The sequence below is a fragment of the Scardinius erythrophthalmus genome (assembly GCF_964197995.2).
Source record: "Scardinius erythrophthalmus genome assembly, chromosome: 1".
Classification (NCBI taxonomy): domain Eukaryota; kingdom Metazoa; phylum Chordata; class Actinopteri; order Cypriniformes; family Leuciscidae; genus Scardinius; species Scardinius erythrophthalmus.
In genome coordinates this window covers 47,184,052-47,205,746 of record NC_138221.1, presented here as the reverse complement: position 1 = coordinate 47,205,746, position 21,695 = coordinate 47,184,052, and the positions used below count along the sequence as shown (strand labels likewise).

Genomic DNA, 21,695 nt, shown 5'->3' with positions numbered 1-21,695 from the left:
GTATTCTGATTATTTTGTCATTTTGCCTCCACGTCCCTCCGATTGCCCGCGAGCTTCTCCTCCTCACTTTACGGTAATTTATCTACTGTGCGACAGAGTCGTGTGGTTATGACGCAATCGTTAGCCTATTTTTACAAAAACTGCTTCTACGGGGCCATAACGTAAGATACAAGGTAATGGAGCCTTTTATACATTTTTGTGTTTCTTTAGAAATAAATAATGGACAAATGGAGTCTTTAAACACCTCAGATGTAAAGTTATTCACTGTCAAAGTGACGGCAAAATGAATGGGAGTCAATGGAATGCTAACAGCAGGTCTGCTAATCAATGGCGGCGCCCGGGGAAGCTTCAGTTTCCGGCTGATGGATTACCCCCTTGCATATTATGCTCTATCGTTTATATCGTGGTGTCGCAAAAAAACATTGCTTACGACAAAACTTTTTCATCATTTTGATGACTGCAATCTTACACGCAACCACGGGGTGGTTAGATATGGTGAATAATGATATTAGATTAAGGCAGAAACGTGAATAATGGCGAGTGAAGGGGAGACAGAACCGGGTGGCTCCGAGCAGGAGAAGGATCAGCCAAGACAAACCGAGGAGCTCGTTCCTAAACGAGGGGCTACCTCTGTAGCATGGACATGGTTTGGTTAACTTTCTATATGTTTGGTTGACTATTTTATTTTGATAATGAACATATGCTGCAATGTCAAGTTAGCAAATGCTAGAACGTGTGCGCGTGTGAGGCGTCGGCGCAATCACAGGAATTTCTGTCCTTCTTTTGAACGGCATTCAAAACTGTAGTTTTTGTAAAATACTGAAAACAAGCACGATGCCGTTTTCTGTCGTCTCGGTTTCCTTTACGTGAACTTTGGATCCCGTCGCATGAACCGAGGCCAGCAAAAAATTTCCTTTCGTTTTGTTAATCTGTAATTATTTAAGTGAAATAGCCTATGTTTTGCGAATAGGCCTATATATTAGTTTTATATATTTAGTTTTGTTCTGTTTCCTCCGTTCACAGATTCAGAAGCGCTTTAAGGGCGTGATGTGACATTGTGTGAATCAATGTTCTACACTATCCTGCAATTTTAGCTGGTTTCAAAAACAAAAAGTTGCATATTACCTGCTATTCATTTTCACTAAAATGTAGGCCTAATTGTTTGACATTTGGTGACATATACAGTAGCTACATCCTCGGGAAAACTAACGCCATTGCGACTTTTAGGCTACCTATGACTTGACAGCTGAGCGCGGGCATTTCACTCACGTTGATATTGGCTTTGCCTCAATATCCCATTTGCACAGTAGCCTAGCCTACTATTTGAATTCGTGATTGGTTGACTGCCAAATTAAAATATTTAACAGAATGATAAAATAACGTTAATAACCGGTTAATAGCCTTTTCAAATAAGTGTGTCTCTTCAGAACGATTAAATTAGATTTTGTTTCCTTTTTTGGTTATGTTCCTGTCAAAATTTCGTTCGTTTGTTTTCGTTTATTGAACAGATTCGGAGCCCTGATTGCTGCTACATTTTAAACTTGAAAGTACAATGTTTACATTTGGCATTTTATATATCAATATTTTATGTTGGGCCTGCAATCATTTGTTTTTGAAAACTGTTTCATATTTCATTCATATTTTATATTTCTACATTCTTAATCAAACATTTGCCCAGAAGTTCTAAATAAAGGGAGAAAAACAATCACATATGAATGAGTACATTTTTGAGTACTTAATAGATACTCTCTCTCTCTCTCTCTCTCTCTCTCTCTCTCTCTCTCTCTCTCTCTCTCTCTCTCTCTCTCTCTCTCTCTCTCTCTCTCTCTCTATATATATATATATATATATATATATCAGCTATTCTTTTAGTTTATATATATTAAAAGAAAATATTTTCCATGTGGTAAATATATATATAAACTATTAATTGATTGAATTTACAGAAAATGTACTATATCGTGATATATATCGTTATCGGGATATGAGATGACTTATATCATGATATGAGATTTTGGTCATATCGCCCTGCCCTACTCCCTTGTGATTTGTTTTTGTTTTAAAGCTTTTACTTATTGCCAACCTACAGAGCATGTCGGGGACATAAAACATCATCATGCAGAACAGGTGAGCTCATCTACTTACTAGATCGCTTTCGTAACCTCATTGTGTTTGCAAACTATTCTAATTGAAACATTAAGGCAAAAGGTTTTTTAAATAAAGACTAAAAAAGTTGTCAGAAGTTTAATGATATTGATGACTTAGTGAGTCAAGCGACTGTGGTTTAGATCATGGGTGCCCAGTCCTGCTCCTTGGAGGGCCACTGTCCTGAAGAGTTCAGCTCCAACCTCAAATAAACACACCTGAACCAGCTAATCAAGGTCTTACTAGGCATAGAAACTTCCAGGCGTGTTTGTTAAAGGTAAGTTTGAGCTAAACTCTGCAGATCCAGGATCGAGTTTGGACACCCCGATTTATAGCCTATGCTTACGATTGTATTTAGGCTTCAAAATGAATTGAAGCACAACTGCGCTTGTTAAGATTGTCATGCTGAACAATATAAGAATCATAAAATTTTGTTGGTCACAAAAGAGCTTGTTTTCTGCAATAATCCAAAAGCCAATGGAAAAATCCTATTAACGTTAGTATGTTTATACCACTTACCAGAATAATAACCAGCACATACATTTTAATGTCAGCCAAACCTGGAGGTAACTCTATCGCCCCCCTTGAGGTTTGTTAAGGTGCACATTAGAGAAATTTTGCAGCAAAAAAAGTCCCTTGTCTATTGTCAGTTGCTTAATGTATGAATCAAAGCTCACACAGAAGTCACTTTTTTTTTTTTTTTTTTTTTTGCGTGACTAGCTTGAACCCATCACGAAAATCTTTCGCCCTCACGCAAAATTCCTCATCACATGGATTTCTACTGAAATAACTGGATTTTGCCTTCGAAAATTTGCCAAACAACAGTAAATGTGACCACACATTTGTCTGTGTTCACGTACTTGGGTACTAGCTAAAATTTTCTCTTTAAACAGTTTTGCTAACACTGAAGGATGCATTTTGTGTAAGATTAAATGAGTCCTTTCATATAAATCACTGTGTGTGTAGTCTGAAATGTACCAAATTCTAGATTTATATATATAAATAAATATTTTGTCTCTGTGACTGTGCTTTGTATGCTTTGTTCATATTGTTATTTGTTTTTATTTCTTCAAATTAGAATTATTGTTGGCCTAGAGGCCCAGACATACTATTTCAACGGAAATTTTTTTTTTTTTTTTCATAGCTGCTGGATTTTTTGTTGTTGTTTGCATTTGATCGTATAGCTAAAATAAATCATAATTATGACATTGATCAGAAAAGAAGAGAACTTTAACAAATAAATTCCTCAAAAATCTGCTTTCTAAGAACAACACTGCAGGCATTGAAAACAGGCACAATTGAACCTGTTTTTTTATTATTTAACAAATGACCTGCAACTAAATTTAGCTTGACATAATAGAAACCATATACTGAGTACCATGAGTGGAACATTACATAGCCATGGACTTGTTTGTGTGTATTTTTTTCTTTTGAGGGAGATGTTTAACTAGCCAGTGATCGCCCAACGCCAGCCAAGGACTGTTTTGAAGAAAATTCAGGCTTTTTAAACCTGAAGTAATGATGTAAATGAAGAAGAAAGTGAGATCAATAGTCCTTCACATCATAGACTTAAGGCAATAAAAGCAGTCAATCAATGTCAATGTCTTGCTGTTTCTTTTTTTAAACCCAATAATAAATGTGTAATAAGAGTTGCAGCACCCCAAGCAAATCTGTAGGTCTGGTCGATGTTAAGTCTTGACATCTTGACAAGTTTTTATATGAAGGTGTTCGGTGTATATGGCTCAGAGACACAGCCAAGCTGCTTTTAGCAATGCCTTCCTTACTTGATCCACCCATTTAAGGACATTAGTGCTCTAAATGAACTGATTAGTTGAATTAAGCGTCAGACCAATAAATAAATAAATAACATCCACAGTATTATCTTTAAAAACATACAATAATCCCTGTCCTGGAGAGACAAGCATGTATTTTGAAATAATTGATGTTGCCATTATTCATTTAGTGTGGTTGTTCAGATCACATTGTTCCTAATAACACATTTCCTATTAATCTATCCAGCCATTTTTCAGTGGAGTGACTCACTGGCCAATTATGGCGAGGATATCACTGAAATTGTGAGCTGCTTCATCAGCCAGCAAGAAAGGTCTAGTAATTTCTCTTTCAATTAAATGCGTACAAACTCCCTGAACCCCTTTCTTCTTTTGTGTAATTTCATTACTCCAGTGTTGGGGAATAGATGAAAAAAAGAAGCGCTCTGCAGGATTCTTGGAAACCAAGTATACACACACTTCCTGAAGCTGTATCATGACATGAAAGATGGACAAAGACACAAGCGGAGGAGTGAAGATTCAAGAAACAGAAAAATAGCAGAGCTGGAGGTCAAGCTCTCGTACTGTAAGCCCTGAAGTGTATTATGTGGAGTTTAATGGGTTTAAACACAAGCATGACGGTTGACATCTAACTGCATATTTCTCTGCAGGGTAAGAAATGGCACCGAAATGTGACAAAAACGGCCCACTCTTAACACGTGGCCCCCATATTTTTGGTAACACTTTATTTTAATAGTCCACTTTAGTCGATATTGGCAGTTTCCCTCGTGGTATCAAAAATGGTATCGAATTTTGATATTTTTCAAGGTATCGTAGTGAAGTTGAACACTAGTTCAAACTATAAAATAAACTGACCTGATTTGAGTCAGATAGGGAAAAAAGAAGCAATTTTTGCTTCCTGTATAAACAGTGCATCAGTCATTGGTCTGGGTGCCATAATGTGTCACGCTTCCTCACTTCTCAAAAATATTGCACAAAAATTAATGGCATTTAGTGCTACAGATAGTCCTGTTGATGGGTATGACTTCAGCAAAACACACAAGAAAGAACAGGTGTGCTACAGGAAGAAAAGCTTCATGGAGGCCTTTAATACACAGCAGCTGTTGATCATTTCAATCCTCGAACACTGGAGAGCAGCCAACAACTCAATTATTCTTTCCACTCAAGTATAAATTCTTTCATTCTTGCTAAAGCAGGTGTAATACGTGCAGGATGTCGAGCCCGCAGAGGATGTTACCTCAATCTGAGCTGCATGCTAATTTTTTCTTCGTGGTTATCTCGAAGGTTATTTGGATTTTTCTCCTAGGCAGATCCTCAAAAACACTTTGAAAATTGAGGCTGCATTAATATTAATTTATCTTCTATCTTTGCAGGTGTAGCCTAGATATCTTTCTTTGTGAGACAAATTACATCAATTATGCCATTATGCTACATTTCTGCAGACTCTTTTGCAGAAACAGACGTGTCCAAACGCAGAAATATGTTTACCTCTCACTCTAAACATTATTCTCATTACATAGTGATACATTTTTAATAAATCCTCACCATGTCAGTGGTGGTAATAACAGGCTCTGAAGCTCCCTTGGCTTTTAGCGAGGTACAGCGTACTGCTGTGCGACCTGGAAATGAATGACAGACCAAGATGTAAAACAGCTCATCTACCCTGATTGCAATCCTTCATGAGTGTGGCGAGATGCTCCACCAAAAGAGCCTAATTAAATGTCACCACCTCTAATTTGCTGCCTCTCAGTAACACATACTGAGAGAGCACTCAAGGTATCTTGTCTCCCAGCAGCTTGAGTATTTGCAGACCACAGCAACCCTAGAGCTGCAAGGATTGATTGAACTGTCCTTCTTTAGAACCGCAGAGGCTTAGTGGTTCTTATGGGAAGGTACATCAGAAGGGTGAGGGTCTCCACTGCCGTTCCAGAGATTCAGAAGACTCTTACTCCTCACATACTCCCTCATTATGTTTTTTCATTTCAACTCAAAAGTCATTCATTGTCTGCCGATGTTGTTCTGAAAAGCTTCATTTCAGTTTAACACCATGAATAAATAGAAACAAAAATAAGAAGAATTTACGTGTGCACCGAAATGGAAGTTAGAGAGAGATAAAAATCCAAATTCTAAATCACATACACTTTGCAACTAGACAACTTCACTCAAGTCTCAGCGGACGTGAGTCATGTTGCTTAGAGACCAAAAGGCTTCCAGCTAAAGACAAGGAGAAAGAAAGTTTCATGTGGCAATATATTAAGTGGGTGGTTGGAGAACCAAAGTAGTTGAGAAAGTGAAAGATGGAAAGAAGAAAGTGATGATATGCAGAGCCGGACTGGGACAAAATTTCATGCCAGGAAATCTCAAGGTCATCTAGGCCATCCCATACACCCACGACAAATTTTGAAACCATACAACCCTATTTTTTGCATGGCCATCACACGTTTAAAGGCTGGGGCTGTGCAAAACAATTAAAGATTACTTCTTTTAAACTAAAAATGAGAAAGTATAATTTCAGTCTACTTTTTATGTTATCAGAAATGTACTTTAAATTACACTTAAGTATTCTTCACTTATACTGACAGAGAAGTCTATAGGCCTACTTAAATGTAAAATAAAGTACTTGGCTTGTAGTTGTGTTTACTCTTTTAATTGAGTAGTCTATTAAATAAATTTTCACATTGTTTTACACAGCCTACTGTCTTATAAACTTACATTGTTTAAAAATATTGATTTATAAAGAAAACACATGTTCCTAATTCTGAGTATGTGAATTACTGTGTAGTTCACTAGGAATTTACTTCTAATAACATTACATTTCAAAGCTGTTCTCCATGCTTATGATTAAATTTCATATTTGAAATTATCAATGAAATCTGAAAAAACTGTATCATAAAGTTTGTTTCTAAACACTCAAATCATGACCAAAAAAAAAAATGTAAAATAATAATTTTGTGTGACTGTTTCTATAGCAACCGGAGCTTCTAAGTGACCAATAACTTTACCAATTATCGATTGGCTCTTTACTTAGGAGGCGGGACTTATAGTACATTGGACACTGCCCTGAGTTTAGATCCAACCCTGATCAAGCTAATCAAGATCTTCAGGATCACTAGAAAATCACAGGTTTGATCAGAGTTTGAGCTAAACTCTGCAGGGCAATGGCCTTCCAGGGCCGGATTTAAGGAACCCTGATTTATAAGCTGTTTACCTCATGGGGACCAAAAAATGTCCCCACAATGTCAAACATTTCTGGTGTTACTATCCTTGTGGTGACATTTTGTCCCCACAATACAGGGAATACCTGAAACACACACCCAGAGGAGGAAACACTTTAATTCTGGTTTGTAAATGTTTGTGTGCCTGTGTTGACCTTTCCTCACTGGCTCTGCTCAAGACACTTCCATTACTCTTAATCAGTTGATGTCTGATTGGTTCTTTGCACCTATTATCCCCCTGCAGCCAACTGTGGACAGTGATGACTTCGTCGGTCAAATCTCTGATCTCACACCTCACCAGCCGTCAGCTTTGATTTATCTCTATAAAAACAGATAAAACAGATTCCATGTCAACAGTTTTTATTATGTTATAGTATGCTCTTAATATGGGATATGACATGTATGTCTAATGGAGATGGACTTCGTTTAAATACCTAGACAGGTCAAAAACCTCCTATTTTAGATAGTTACGATTAAACTTTTTGATCTTGTGAACCAAGATTTGTCTTATTTTGCAATGTCGTGTCTGATTTATTGCAATATTGTCCAGAAAAGTTGTCAGTATTCAGTCACATTCAGTTGAAATTGTCTGGTGAGCAAGGTCTCTTATAATGGACAACTTGCACTGAGCTTCGTGACGCACTTCCGTTTGGAAATAGTACGTCTCACTTATGTCCGGTTATGTTTACTTTCAATGTACTGTGGTCAATGAGTTGAACAAATGCCACCTAAAATGAGTGTCCACAATAAGATTTAAAAATTTGGCAATTTTTATTGACAGGAGAAGGGATATTCTGATGTTTACTGTGTGCAGAATTTTCCAAACACATCGGAACATGAAGTTTTAATCCAACCCAAGCCGATCTAAGAAAGCAGCGTGTGTTACAAATACGCCATTATTTCACCACAGAGTATCAGTGTTCGTCTAAACTAGTGACCTGACTGTGACGCCGAAGTGTATGAGAACAGATGAATATCATCAGCATAAACCACGAACATGTATTTATTTGGATTACATTTTTTTAACCATTTTGTGTCTTTTTTCAATGTCACTCTTATCACTATGTTTATGCCTAAAATGGCATAATATTCAAAGTAGTTGATTGTCATTCTCCTCTATGCTGTGTAGGCTAGGCTACATTATTGATTAAATAGCCTAACCTATTTAACATCGTTATAGGCACCTCGCGAGCATTCATTCAACTATTTTAAAAGACTGGAATAAACACCAGCGCACACAAGCAATCCTTTTATCAGTCAATTTCATTTAAAAATGTAAACCCAACAGGTATGAAATGTCAGAAAGAGAAAAAAAAACTGTTAATGAGAAGACGAGCATATGGGGAGCGCGGGGCACAACCTAACGCAGGGTTAAATGTAACACGGACCTTTTACATTAGTCAGGGTCAAGCAGGTTGTGTTTCCGTTTATTTTCTCTCGCTGCCAGAACACGGTCTCCCGCCGATTTGTGGAAAGTTTTGATAAGATTTCGTGAAGATTCTGGACAAAGAGTGTTTTGAAACCATGCAAGTAAATTTTTTCATCATACGTTTTTTTCGGTTTCTGAGTTGGGTGTACGTAACGTCACCAAATCTAGCTTTATATTACCGTAATCACTATGTTGGCTGAAATGTAGCACCATTTTGGAACATATCAGCAGCATATAAGCCGCCAAGTTTACAACGATAATGAAATGAAAACTAGGGAGCCACACAACGTTTCAGGTTTGAGTATTTATTTACATATTTACTTTGCCATTTAACTTTGTTGGACTTTCACAAACAATGTTGGAATTTAAATATCAAAGTATGATTTTTTTACACATTTGTTTACTATGCATTGATCACTTGTTTATTTATTAAAAATATAGCCCTTTTTTATTTTGAGCTCGTTTCTATTATTATTATTATTACTATTATTAATAATAATAATTTTGCATGCAGCTGCCATACACAAATATAATTAAATTGCAATTATAATATTTGATGATTTTATTTATTGCAAAACTGTGCAGTCCTTTCCTATATCTCTATCCATGATATTGAAGGATGATTGGATGAGGGATGGATGTATGGATATCTATCTATACAGATGCACAAACAATATCAAACTATACAGATAAAATAGTACTGAATTATGTGTGTTACACACAAGTGTTACAACTAACCCCGCATATGGGGTAAGTTGTAACATTTGCACTTCTGTCACTTTCAGTGCAACTGTACGAAAATGGTAGGTCCTAGAAAAAACTTTAAGTGTTTATTTGTAGCAGAGATGTGTATGTTGCTTGTGTAACAAAAAAAAAAAGATTAATCTAACTTGAATTATTTTTTAATAATTGAGCCAAAACCAAAATGTGTTAGGTTGTGCCCCGCTCTCCCCCAGGACTGCTGCAGCTTAGTGGATAAATATATTTAGCTATTTATTATTCAGAATGCAGTTGGAAAGAAAATATATTTATAGGAACATTTCAGCAGGCTCAAGATAATTAATACAGAGATCATTATTCATTGTTGTAATCAATTGGCAGCCATAAAACATAGTGATAATCTGCATTTTCATATATGTAGGTGCGCTGAACGCTCTAACCGGAAACATCCGATATGTTCTAGAACGCTGAAATAGTCGTGCAAGTAGTCCATTGACACTCTTAGAATGGTCACTATTCTAAAAGGCGTTTGCTATCAAATCGTGGTTTCATCATGTACTCTTGCTCTTTCCAAAATCACATTCAAACGTTTGTTCGTATTTGAAGGCCATACAGCAGACTTCACTTTATAATTGTACTGACAATGAAGTGAAAAAGAAGTCAGAGTACAAATAATACGGTTTTCACTGGTTTGTTTAGATTGTAACGTTATAGAAATACAAATGTCAAAGGTTTCATCTTTTATACAACAGTTAGTTTGAGAATTTATTGGCTGTTTTTTTTCTCAAAGCTATACTGTTGCCATGCTGCTGACAAAATTGTCATTGCTAAATGAGTAACAAATCACAGCAAGTCACATTAAGATGCACTTGCCAAAATCTATAGTTCTCAAAATTTCAAAGAGCTTCACATGTGTGGCATAAGCTGGCACATAAAAGAGAATATGAAAACATGAACATTGACATTCTTTCCCAGTTCCCACTCACTCAGTATTAAAGTAACACTCACAAATGTTTTTGCTACAGGTTGTAATAGCTTTCCTCGTGTGACTACAGACCCTGATGTACAGTTATAAGGGAATGAAAAATTAAGTTTCAGTTTCACATATCAATATCTAACATCACACAACTTAAATAAAGTGGTGCTCAGTCCAGAGAGCAATTCCTTTCATTAGCACTGCCTGCACTAGCTCCCTAAAACATCAAATGGACTCCCAATCCCTCCTAATGAGGCCAAGCGCGTAAATATGCCTTATTTCTATCGAGCCACATAAAACAGAACAGATGTAAAAATACCAGTAGAGAGAACCACTAAAATAGTTTGATGACGTGAGAGACGACACTCAGCAGGTGCTCTTTGAGATGTGTACAGGAAGCCGGGGGGGGGGACGGCATCAGGGAGCCCCAGAACACGTCACCGGTCGATCTGGGTTAATGAGGGAAGGAACTGAATTAGTGAGGTCCAAATCTAACTAAACCCAGTGGAAAAGCAGTACTTACAGGAAAGAGAAACTGTTTCTGTGCCTATAGTGATGATCAAAAGGCTAATTCTCATAGTTTAATGAGTTGATCACATCAGTCTAAATCTGTAGTCTCCTATCGTTCAGTAGTCTGTTTCCTCAATGGAATTAATACAGAATGTCTCAGCAAGTGTCCCTTCAAAGCTGTCAACTCACACAGTACCAATCTATAACTCTGACAAGTTCTGTACATGAATGCCTTCATTAGTTTTATGTTGAATGAACAGAGAGACAGCGCAATTTATATTGAAATGTCAGCATGTCCCATGGGATCTTTGTGTGCTTGTGTCAGACAGCCAGCAATCCTGATTCTGGCTCCATCCGCTGAATAGTGTACTCAACAGAGCTCTCAACATCGCTCTCATGCGTGTGTTTGCTTATTCTGGATCAGAGTTTCTTCTCTATGAATAAATGCATGAATTTTTTCACACTACTAGAGCTCTTGGCACAGTCTGAGATGCAAACTCAGCCTGGTATTTAGCTTTTATATCACTGTGTTTATAGAGGGAAGGAAGTGTTTCTGATGCAATGGGCCTAGTAGTCAGGATGACAAATTTTACATAAAAAGCAGGATAAACTTAATAAAGTGAGAAAAGTGATTAAGTCTCTTGAAGTGAGAGAGCACAAAAAAGATAAACAAGAGTGCAAACACACTGCAAATGAATATGTGGTGTAGATGTACTTTCAAGATGTAGATGTACTTTTTTGCTTTTGCATTTATTTGTGTGTGTGTGTATATTGTATTGCTTGTTGTATTGTACAACATTTCTGGAGAAAGGTATTGAATATATGTCTCAGAAAATGTTAGTAGCCTCCCATTGATGGCTAAGCAGTGTATTTTGGTCCTGAATTAATATATAGGCTATATATATATATATATATATATATATATATATATATATATATATATATATATATATATATATATATATATATATATATATATATATATATATATATATATATGAGACATTTACTACTGACATTTTACACAAAATACAAAATACACTGCTTAGAAAATGTCAGAAGCCTCCCATTTATGCCTTGACATTATCTCCAGAAATTTTGTGCAATACAACAAGCCATTAAACATTATATAAAAAAGATGGTGATGAACAGTCATTTCAATTGTGAACTGATTTGTGCTTTCGGGCTAATGTTTTTACATTCGCACAACATGAAAATATAAACCATTTTAATTAAAACGTACTGTGAAAGCTAAGTCTAAATCATTGTTCTTCTTCATATCACCCTGCTCAGTGTGTGAGTGAGCTTTTATTTCGGCCACATCCGCAAACCAGGCGGACTTTTATTTTGTTTATGTCGTAAAATTGGAGTGACGCGTTCCTTTACGGCACGGGCTCTCACCGAGTCACCACTTTTAGGAGTAGTCGTGCATCCTTGAATCAATACGAATTCGTACTCCAGTAAAGGTAGGTTTTGCGTGAAATTATCTCAGACGCTTAATTGTTTCAGTCAGGAACGGAAAACTTAAGCTGCGGCAAATGACTGATCAGTTAAGCATGTTCGCATAGCATGTGCGCTACTGCTAAATCCATCAGCTCAACTGCTTTTACTCGCTCAATCCTTCCTCGCTACTATTTATCGTTCAGACCCCATTGTTCACACCGTGTCACTGATCTTCGTAGATTAATAGCATCTGCTTTTTACAAAAATAAACTGCGTCAAAATGGAGAGGGATGAGTACATGTGTATGACTTGGTCAGCGGGGAGGCTTTTCATCATGGCCGCTTGTAAAATGCTGGAGGATGTCGCGCGCTACGGCCGTGGAGATGCAACTGCGCGCCGTGGCAGTGATCATAGATTTGAACATTCGAAGCTATTTTTCGCGACAAAACACGAATTAATAGTTCCATTATGAACCTTCCACGCAGGATTTTGAAAAATACGATTATTTTCGTAGTGTATTTCTATTTTTCTTTTTCGTCTGTCTAAAGAACACTCACCGACCAATGAGAAGGAGACTTTTAAGGTCATGTGTCCGGAACCGGCATCGCCGACATTTTTCTTTCTTTTTTTTTTGGTTATTGCTAAAAAGTAGACTGTATTGTCCATCCTTTGTTAGTATTATTTATAATCATCATCATTGTTGTTAATAAATGTGACATATTTATGCAATAATACAAAATGTTACTTGCATAAATTATTCCTTTAGTGCTTGATATGTTGGTAATTTCTAGTGTAAAGGCAGTGCTCAAATATTAGAGAGAAAATGGATAATATTTGGTATATAGAAATGTACTTAAATGGTGTCTTATGTTATGGATATACTTTTTTTTTTTTAGGCAATGGCAAAGTTTCATGCACCTGTTATCCAGGACAATCCGTCAGGATGGGGTCCTTGTGCTGTTCCTGAGAAGTTTAAAGACATGCCCTACCAGCCTTTTAGTAAAGGAGACCGACTGGGAAAGGTAAATTCGTGTTAATATTCACTGGCCAACCTTATTACATTATGTTCTGAAATGTGCACTATCATAATTGTATTTATCAAAACTAATTTTATTCCCTAAAAGTTAATTGCAATTATTTTTGTATGTAGGTGGCTGACTGGACTGGTGCAACTTACCAGGATAAGAGATACACAAGTGAGTGTTTGCTCATTCATTTTTATTCACCCACTGTAAAAATTATTTTTTGCTTAAGTCACTTATCAGTCAAAATTGTTGTTCTTCTGTTCTGTGTAGATAAATACTCATCTCAGTTTGGAGGCGGCAGTCAGTATGCTTATTTCCATGAGGAGGATGAAACAAGCTTCCAGTTGGTGGATACTGCCAAGACTCAGAAGACCGCCTATCAGCGAAACCGTATGCGATTCGCTCAGGTAGAGCTGCTTTCTAAACATTAAAGCTTTTTCTCTCTTACACCAACCTCTCTCCAATCCCCTATGGCTCTCTCTTTTCTAAGTCTTTGTTATTCTGTGCTTCTGTTCTACAGAGGAATCTTCGGAGAGACAAAGATCGCAGGACCCTTACTCAGTTCAACATGCAGACCCTGCCTAAGAGTGCCAAGCAAAAAGAAAGGTGAGTTCTGCTTACCCAGTAGGAAAACCACACAAATAAACTAGTCAACACACACTCAGCCTGATCTTTCTCTGAATAGGGACCGTATGCGCTTGCAGAAGAAATTTCAGAAGCAATTTGGTGTTCGGCAAAAGTGGGATCAGAAGTCTCAGGTATCAAATGCATCCTTTTCATCTCGTCTCATCTTTTCTTTGAATCTCCAGCCACACAGCATTTCACCTCCACTTTAGTTTTGTTTTATTTCTGTCTCAATTTTTTTGCACTCAGTTACCATAATTACTACCATCATGTTTTAGCATGATCTTTTATTTCAGGAGTTGTTTTTCTTTTTATTAATACCCTCAGTGAAATTTCTTATCCATGTCTTTTTACATTTACTTAAAGTTGACATGAAATGGAATTTCTTTTCTTTTTTTATGCATGTTATTGGTCTTATTGTGAACGATTTAGCCATGTATATTCCTTACTTTTTGACCTCGTAGAATGGCCAACAAATTATCACACAATAATCACGATAGATGTCAAATCTTTATTTGTTTTCAGTTCAAAGTCAGATTTTTGCTCCTGAGTAAAAGTTGTAGAAACCAGACCGTTAATTGTGGTTTTATCCTCTGACTACTGTTTATGATCAGAACATGACAAACGCTAGCAAAACAGGTGAACATTTCACAAATTAATATTAGATGTTTTGTCTCTTAGAAATACACATTTGACAGTAGCTTGAGTAGTTTACAGATGTAAATTTATGTTATACCATGGTCTGGGTGAATACTCGATTCTGATTGGCTGCAGGGTGTCCATTAAAAAGTGATAATGGACACCTAGGAAAGGCGTCCCGTCAATTTGCCTGATGACAGTTCTAAATGATTGCGCTGGCTCAAACTCACTGATCAACTGCTGCGGTCGGGTCGCTGTGGCCACGTTGCTTGGCAACGCCTGTATACGGGAGATATTAAATAGTGCGCTCGACTTAATAAATAAAAACCCTCACGATTTTTACTCTAAAACACATTAAAGTATTATTAATTGATTAAATATTTCTTTCTTTCGTAAGTAACCATGGTATAAGCGGGTTAATGCCCTTCGAGGTGTCCATTGTCAGGTATTAATGGACTTCGGCGGAGGCAACCGTCCTCCGCGCCTCGCCGTCGTCCATTAAAACCTGATAATGGACACCTTGTCGGGCATTAACCCTTACTTAATTTACAAAAACAGTAACATCTTTAAAAAAATTAACAATTCAGTATAATGCAAATGCACAAAAACTGCTATAGAAAATTTTTCTGTAATTATATTCAATTACTCCTTTAATACATTAATGTCATTAATAATATAATAAAACTTAATATGAATATATCGCATTTCTAGTGGTTACAGTTTGTGTTACTACAGTAAATACATGTTAAATGTTGGTGATTTGTGGATTGAAAAGCCTTCTGACTGTATCATTGCGGCACAATGTTTTCCATGTCAGTGTTGTTGAGAATGTCAGTGCTGTTTAATCTGGATTTAAACTAGTTTAAATCACGAGGCATTTAAATTTGTGGTTTGTATGGGAGAACTCTGCAGAACTCTTTTTGCTTTACTCATTTGCTCTAAAATGCTGTGGTGAGTTTTGTGCAGAGCTGATAAATGGTTCGTCTGATGTAGTTCAAACAAGCAGCTCTGTTTTTTTTTTTTTTTCACTTTTGGTGCGTTTGCCATTTTAATGTTTCTCTCATGCAACAGAAATGGCAGCGCTTATCAGGTAGGCAAATTGGCATTGGAACCAGTGCGACAGACTGCAACACGCATGTGCATTGTTCTAACATTATATTAAACACTTATCAAACTTTTATTGAAATTGAGGAAAATTATATCGCGATAATTATCGGTATTGTTTTATCGTGCAGCCCTACCTTTTAATGTTTAATCAAAATGTCATAACTCGAAATGACAGACTCCTCTTGTAATGTATACTGTACTTCTCCAATCATTTAGTCTGCTTAAACTCTGCCTCTCCACAATTGACTTCAAGCTCATAAATTTTTGCGCAATGTCCACATCTCAAAATCCAATCATCAACCGATAGATAGAAACAAGTCCCCTACATTTTTTTTTTAATATAATCAGTTTCTCACGTCACAATACGGAGGAAAACATCTGTCACTACATCTATTTCAGCATGACTTAAAAACAAACTGACTGTATTTGCATTTAAGACCCCACCAAGATGGACAGTTCTAGTATTGAGTTTTAATATCAACTTGGTATGAATGTATCAGTTCTTTTCACTCTTCTATTTCTCAATTGCCCGAATATCGTTAAACATCTACCGTCACCTCAGGCCCAGCTCAAGCCCAGGGACTCCTCGGTGGAGGTGCGCAGTGACTGGGAGGTGAAGGAAGAGATGGACTTTCCCAGGCTCATGAAGATGAGATACATGGATGTGGCCGACCCTATCGACGTGTGAGCATTCTGACATCACTCATGTCATCGAGATTTCACATGAGTTTGTTGCTGCTTCATTCTCCTTCTTCTCTTTCTCAGTGAGTGCTGTGGAGCTCTTGAGTACTACGACAAGGCTTTCGATCGCATCACCACACGCAATGAGAAACCACTCAAGAGCATCAAGAGGATCTTTCACACCGTTACCACCACTGATGACCCTGTGATCCGCAAGGTACTCTGAAGCACACTTACCCTCGCCCACTTTCGTTTGTCATTGCTGCTGGTGTCTGACCACTTTATTGATGTGTCTGTCTTTTCTAGTATAAATGGTATTGCTAATTGAGCTTTTTCTCCACAGCTGGCAAAGACCCAAGGCAATGTGTTTGCCACCGATGCCATCCTGGCAACTCTGATGTGCTGCACACGCTCGGTCAACTCCTGGGATATTATCGTTCAACGTGTGGGCAACAAGCTCTTTTTTGACAAGAGAGACAACTCTGATTTTGGTAAGCGTGTGCTTCAGTTGAGTGCTGCTCATTTGAATGGCTGTCAAAAGGCCGTAGTGTCTTGATGCTGGCCATATTCTGGTTTAAGTCTAGGGATTATTATAAATTTGCACTTGTCTTGATATGCAGGGCTCAACAATAAAGATTGCCCCAGGGTCAGTGTGAGAGTGCCAGCTAGTATTGCATTCATTTTCATTAATTTACTTTTTATGCCTTGCTAGTTGTTGAGCACTGTTGTTGCAAATTCTGGAGAATTAAATTTGTCACCAAATTAAAAACGTCAAGCTGCGACGTTAACAACGATGAGGTTTTGTTGAAATTGCAACTGTTTTTTTATAGTCTTTGCTAGGGGTGGGAGATATGATCAAAATCTTATATCACAAAATGAGTGATTTTATTTCACGATAATGATATGTATCACAATGTAGTTATATTTGCTTTTAGTAATATTTTTGAGATACATTTTTGATAACCTTGACATTTCATAATTCTTGTCATCATTTTGAATATCACAAATAAAACTAATACTAGTCTAAGTAATAAACTCTCAAGCTTACTGAAGACAAGTAAATGGTGATACAATAATACCAAAGAAACTCATTACCAGCAGTAGGAAAACAAATTTACAAATAGGCCTACCTGAAAAACTTCAAGCACTAGAAATCAGAAATACATACATTGTATAATATAGTATATTAATCAAATATATATATATATATATATATATATATATATATTAGACAAAAACAGTGCATAGTCTTCAGTGAAAAATTAAATGTGCACTCTTAGTTACAAAAGTAATTCAGTCAAGAGAAGTGAAACTTTCTCTTTTGTTGTTTTTATTAACGACAGATGGCAGCAGGTTTAGTCGGCTGCTGTCACTTTAAGAGCTGCACGTATCCAGTATGCTAAGGGCCTGTTTGCACCTGGTCACTCTATGCGTTTTTACTGATCAGGTAGCTATCTGATATGTTAAAACGGTTCCATTTACACATGGCCACATAAATGTGTCTCCGCAAAACGAATATAAGTTCGATCCTCAATTCCTCAGTTCACGTCAACGAAAGCAACAGATATGAGCTGCATTTTATTTATCATCAGCTAATTTCAAGAACAAAGACAGCAATAGGAGAGAGAGCAGCATCAGCACTGGTAAGATCATTTAGTCTCACTACTTTTAATGAAGATGATTGTGTTTTGAGCGTCGGTGACACCAAACTTTGTTTAATTTACGTTAGTTTGTGCATTGGCTTGCTGAAGAGATTCTGCTCATCTGCGGCGACGTGTTGCAGTAGCGCCGTCATACCTGGCTATAACATGTCATATAGCCTATAACTTTCACACGTTCATTATTTAACATTTTGGAAGGTGTAACATTTTTATAAATGGCAATTTTTTTTTTTTCAGTTGGGCCATTGAAAATATTGGCCTAAAAACTTCTAACTACTTAGGAAAAAATCATAACCGTTAAGCCCTGATATACCAGTTATTTGTGTTTTTGTTGCATAAAGTAATAAATGTGAAGTTTTAAAGCTTAAACTCATTCTCCCTTGTAGACCTGCTTACTGTGAGTGAGACTGCGAATGAGCCGCCTCAGGACGAGGGCAGTTCCCTCAATTCCCCCCGAAACCTGGCTATGGAGGCCACCTACATCAACCACAACTTCAGCCAGCAGTGTCTTAGAATGGTATGCTTGTGTTTTTCCACAGTAAACCAGCCATTAACATGATACATTAACATCCATATTCTGTTTCAGACAAAGATATTATTTGTATTAATGCATTTTTGTTGATTTGGTGTCAGGGAGGAGAGAGATACAAGTTCCCCAATTCTAACCCATTTGTTGAGGAGGACATGGAGAAGAGTGAGGTGGCATCTGTTGCCTACAGGTATGTGCAGACCTCTGCAAATAAAATAAGTGTGTGTGTGTATGTATATATTATAACTTTTTTTTTTTATTTTTTTTTTACTAATTAAATCTTTGTTCAGACAGGTGAGGCAGCAAAACTCTTTTCCTATTTTTTATTTTCTTGTCTTTTTTTCTTCTTTTTCTTATTTCCATATGTGGATTTAAATCAGATTTGATTGGAAATGTATTTCATTCTGATCAGTAACATTGAATTGTTCTCCTAAAATTGACTCGTTCACTCTTTTTTTTGATGCAGAATTTACATGGTGTTTGAGTCTAAAATTTTTATTTAAAAACCAAATCATATTTGAGTGCTGTTTGAACAAAACCTAAGAATGAAGAATACATTTATTATAAGGGACATTACTAACTATTATGCTGAATTCAAAATGGTGACCTTACCTGACTGATTCTTAGGTACCGGAGGTGGAAGCTGGGGGATGACATTGACCTCATGGTCCGCTGTGAGCATGATGGAGTGATGACCGGAGCAAACGGAGAAGTCTCTTTCATCAATGTCAAGACCCTGAATGAGTGGGACTCCCGAGTAAGATACAAAAAGAGAGATGGATAATTGCATTTGGCCATTTCAGAGGTACAGGTGATATAATTCTTTGCTCTGTACAGTACTGCAATGGAGTGGACTGGAGACAGAAACTGGATTCCCAGAGGGGAGCGGTTCTGGCCACAGAGCTGAAGAACAACAGCTACAAATTGGCCCGTTGGACGTGCTGTGCTATTCTTGCGGGATCTGAGTACCTCAAATTAGGGTGAGTACAATACCACCGTCTCTACATTATTTGTTATTTTGGTTTTTGTCCTGTCTGATTTCTCACTACATGTTCTTTTCTCTTTAGGTACGTCTCCCGTTATCATGTCAAGGACTCGTCTAGGCATGTCGTCCTTGGCACACAGCAGTTCAAGCCCAACGAGTTTGCCAGCCAAATTAACCTAAGCATGGAGAATGCTTGGGGCATCCTGCGCTGTGTGATCGACATCTGTCGCAAGCTGGAGGAGGGCAAATACCTCATCCTGAAAGACCCGAATAAGGTAAAGTGAAAGATGTTGCATTGTAGAATTGAGATATTTGACACAGTGAAGCACAGCAAGAAGCTCCAAATGTCTATCAAACGTTCTTTATTATAAACGTATCTTGAGTAGAAATGAAATGTACTGTTTTACACACCTGCATGGTGCTAATTTTAGCTGTAATGCTGTGCCAGTAGGAATCGCCTTGGCAACTTCAAAGTATTTTTCTGCCATATCCATAACTCTTTTTTTTTTTTTTTTTGGTGTGTGTGTGTGTTCCTTAACAGCAAGTAATTAGGGTGTACAGCCTGCCTGATGGAACCTTCAGCTCAGATGAAGACGAAGAGGAGGAGGATGAGGACGAGGAAGAAGATGAAGAGGGTGAGGATAGCTGATTGTTTGTCACTTCAATATGTTTAACTTTTTATCCGGTTACCTTTGTTTCTTATATTTTTTTTAATTTCTTCCAACAGATGAAGACAATTAAGGCGTCATCAACTACCACAGCTGCTAGCATTATGTTTCAATGCTGTAAGAGCTGAATAAAGATAGTTGATTATTCATGTGCTGTGGTGATGTCTCTGTCTGTTTAAAAATGAGCACGCTCAGGCTGGGATGCCTTTGCAAGTTTAATTATTATTATAGATTAGGTTCTGGAGCTTGAGGGCAATACAAATGACCTTTCTTATAAGAATTGATTCTGAACAATCTTATTTGTTAAAACATGGTGTTAGGAATGCCGAGGCCATGGGCTTGATTCCCAGGGAATAAACATACCTTGAAGTGTCTGTGAGGGGGTATAATAAATAGTAAAGGCATATACTTAAGTTTTCTTGAAAGAAAAAAACAGTAATATTGTGAAATATTGTTACAATTTAACTGTTAGTATTTTAATATATTTTAAAATGTAATTTATTCATGTGATGCAAAGCTGAATTTTCAGCATCATTACTCCAGTCTTCAGTGTGTCACGTGATCCTTCAGAAAGCATTCTAATATGATGATTTGCTGCTCAAGAAAAAATTCTTATTATCGGTGTTGAAAACTGCTTGATATTTTTGTGAAAATTGTGATGCATTTTTCCAGTATTCTTTGATGAATAGAAAGTTTGAAAGAACAGCATTTATTTGAAATCTAAATGTTCAAGGTTTAACTTTATTAAGCTCACTTTCGGGCATTTTGGATGCAGCATAGTAGACAAACATAAAATACACACCACAATATAAAACAAGACAAATAAAAGAAATAAGAACACACAACAGTACATATAAATCAAAAATACTAATATTTACCCTTTAGAGTTTGCTGTCATTTTAAATCTATTTAATGTGTCCTTGCTAAATAAAAGTATTAACTTCTTTAAAAAATAAAACACTTTGGGGTGCATAGCCAATGGGGCTCTTCAGTAACCCCGATGGTTTGTTTGTACCATTAAATAGTGTTTGATTTCCACTGGGAGAAAAAAAAAACTATTGTTCTGTTTCTTGTGAGACTAGTTACAAGTTTTCCATCCTTTCTTTGAAGATCTGGTCACACATCTCCTTTTGTGCCTCAGTGAATGTGTTCTTCCAATCTCCAGCAGTACCAGCAACCGCAAAACAAATATAACAGAATAAGTGAAGGATACAGCTTGTCTACACATTTGAACATTGACCTTTGTGCATGAATTGAGGCTTAAGTAATATACCTTGTGGGATGAATTCATAGTTTGCCTTTGGGTCTTGCTTCATGTTTTTAAAAGTGACCATCTCCACAATATGTGCGATAGGATAATCATCCAGATTTTTTCCCAAGAACATGCCGATTTTCTCCACTGCTGTCCTGAACGTGGAGCCAAATGCATCAGTATCAAAAGAAATCTTAAACAATCTGTATTAAAGAGCATTATGCAAATATGTTGAGGCTGTGATTACCATGACCATGTCCTCATGTGTCAGGAAAAGGATGTTGTACTGCCCCCTC

General features: G+C 37.0%; 2 protein-coding genes across 2 annotated transcripts; one reads left to right on the top strand and one right to left on the bottom strand.

Annotated features, from left to right (window-relative positions):
• Positions 1–12,083: 12,083 nt before the first annotated feature.
• eif3d (eukaryotic translation initiation factor 3, subunit D) lies at positions 12,084–20,298 on the top strand. The gene is made up of 16 exons (XM_081381416.1): positions 12,084–12,251; positions 13,125–13,250; positions 13,379–13,424; positions 13,524–13,660; positions 13,774–13,859; positions 13,939–14,011; positions 16,186–16,307; positions 16,389–16,521; positions 16,648–16,795; positions 18,352–18,482; positions 18,599–18,684; positions 19,122–19,251; positions 19,332–19,474; positions 19,562–19,754; positions 20,021–20,114; positions 20,207–20,298. Exons 2-16 carry the CDS (start codon positions 13,128–13,130, stop codon positions 20,218–20,220), a joined length of 1,659 nt encoding a protein of 552 aa, XP_081237542.1. The 5' UTR covers positions 12,084–12,251; positions 13,125–13,127; the 3' UTR covers positions 20,221–20,298.
• A 931-nt stretch (positions 20,299–21,229) lies between these two features.
• sult3st1 (sulfotransferase family 3, cytosolic sulfotransferase 1) lies at positions 21,230–21,691 on the bottom strand (the record flags this gene model as incomplete). Its single annotated transcript, XM_081374468.1, has 3 exons — positions 21,647–21,691; positions 21,388–21,554; positions 21,230–21,318 (listed from the first exon to the last, which is right to left on the bottom strand). The coding sequence occupies exons 1-3, from the start codon at positions 21,661–21,663 to the stop codon at positions 21,230–21,232; spliced, it is 273 nt and encodes a 90-aa protein (XP_081230594.1). The 5' UTR covers positions 21,664–21,691.
• Between the last annotated feature and the right edge of the window lie 4 nt (positions 21,692–21,695).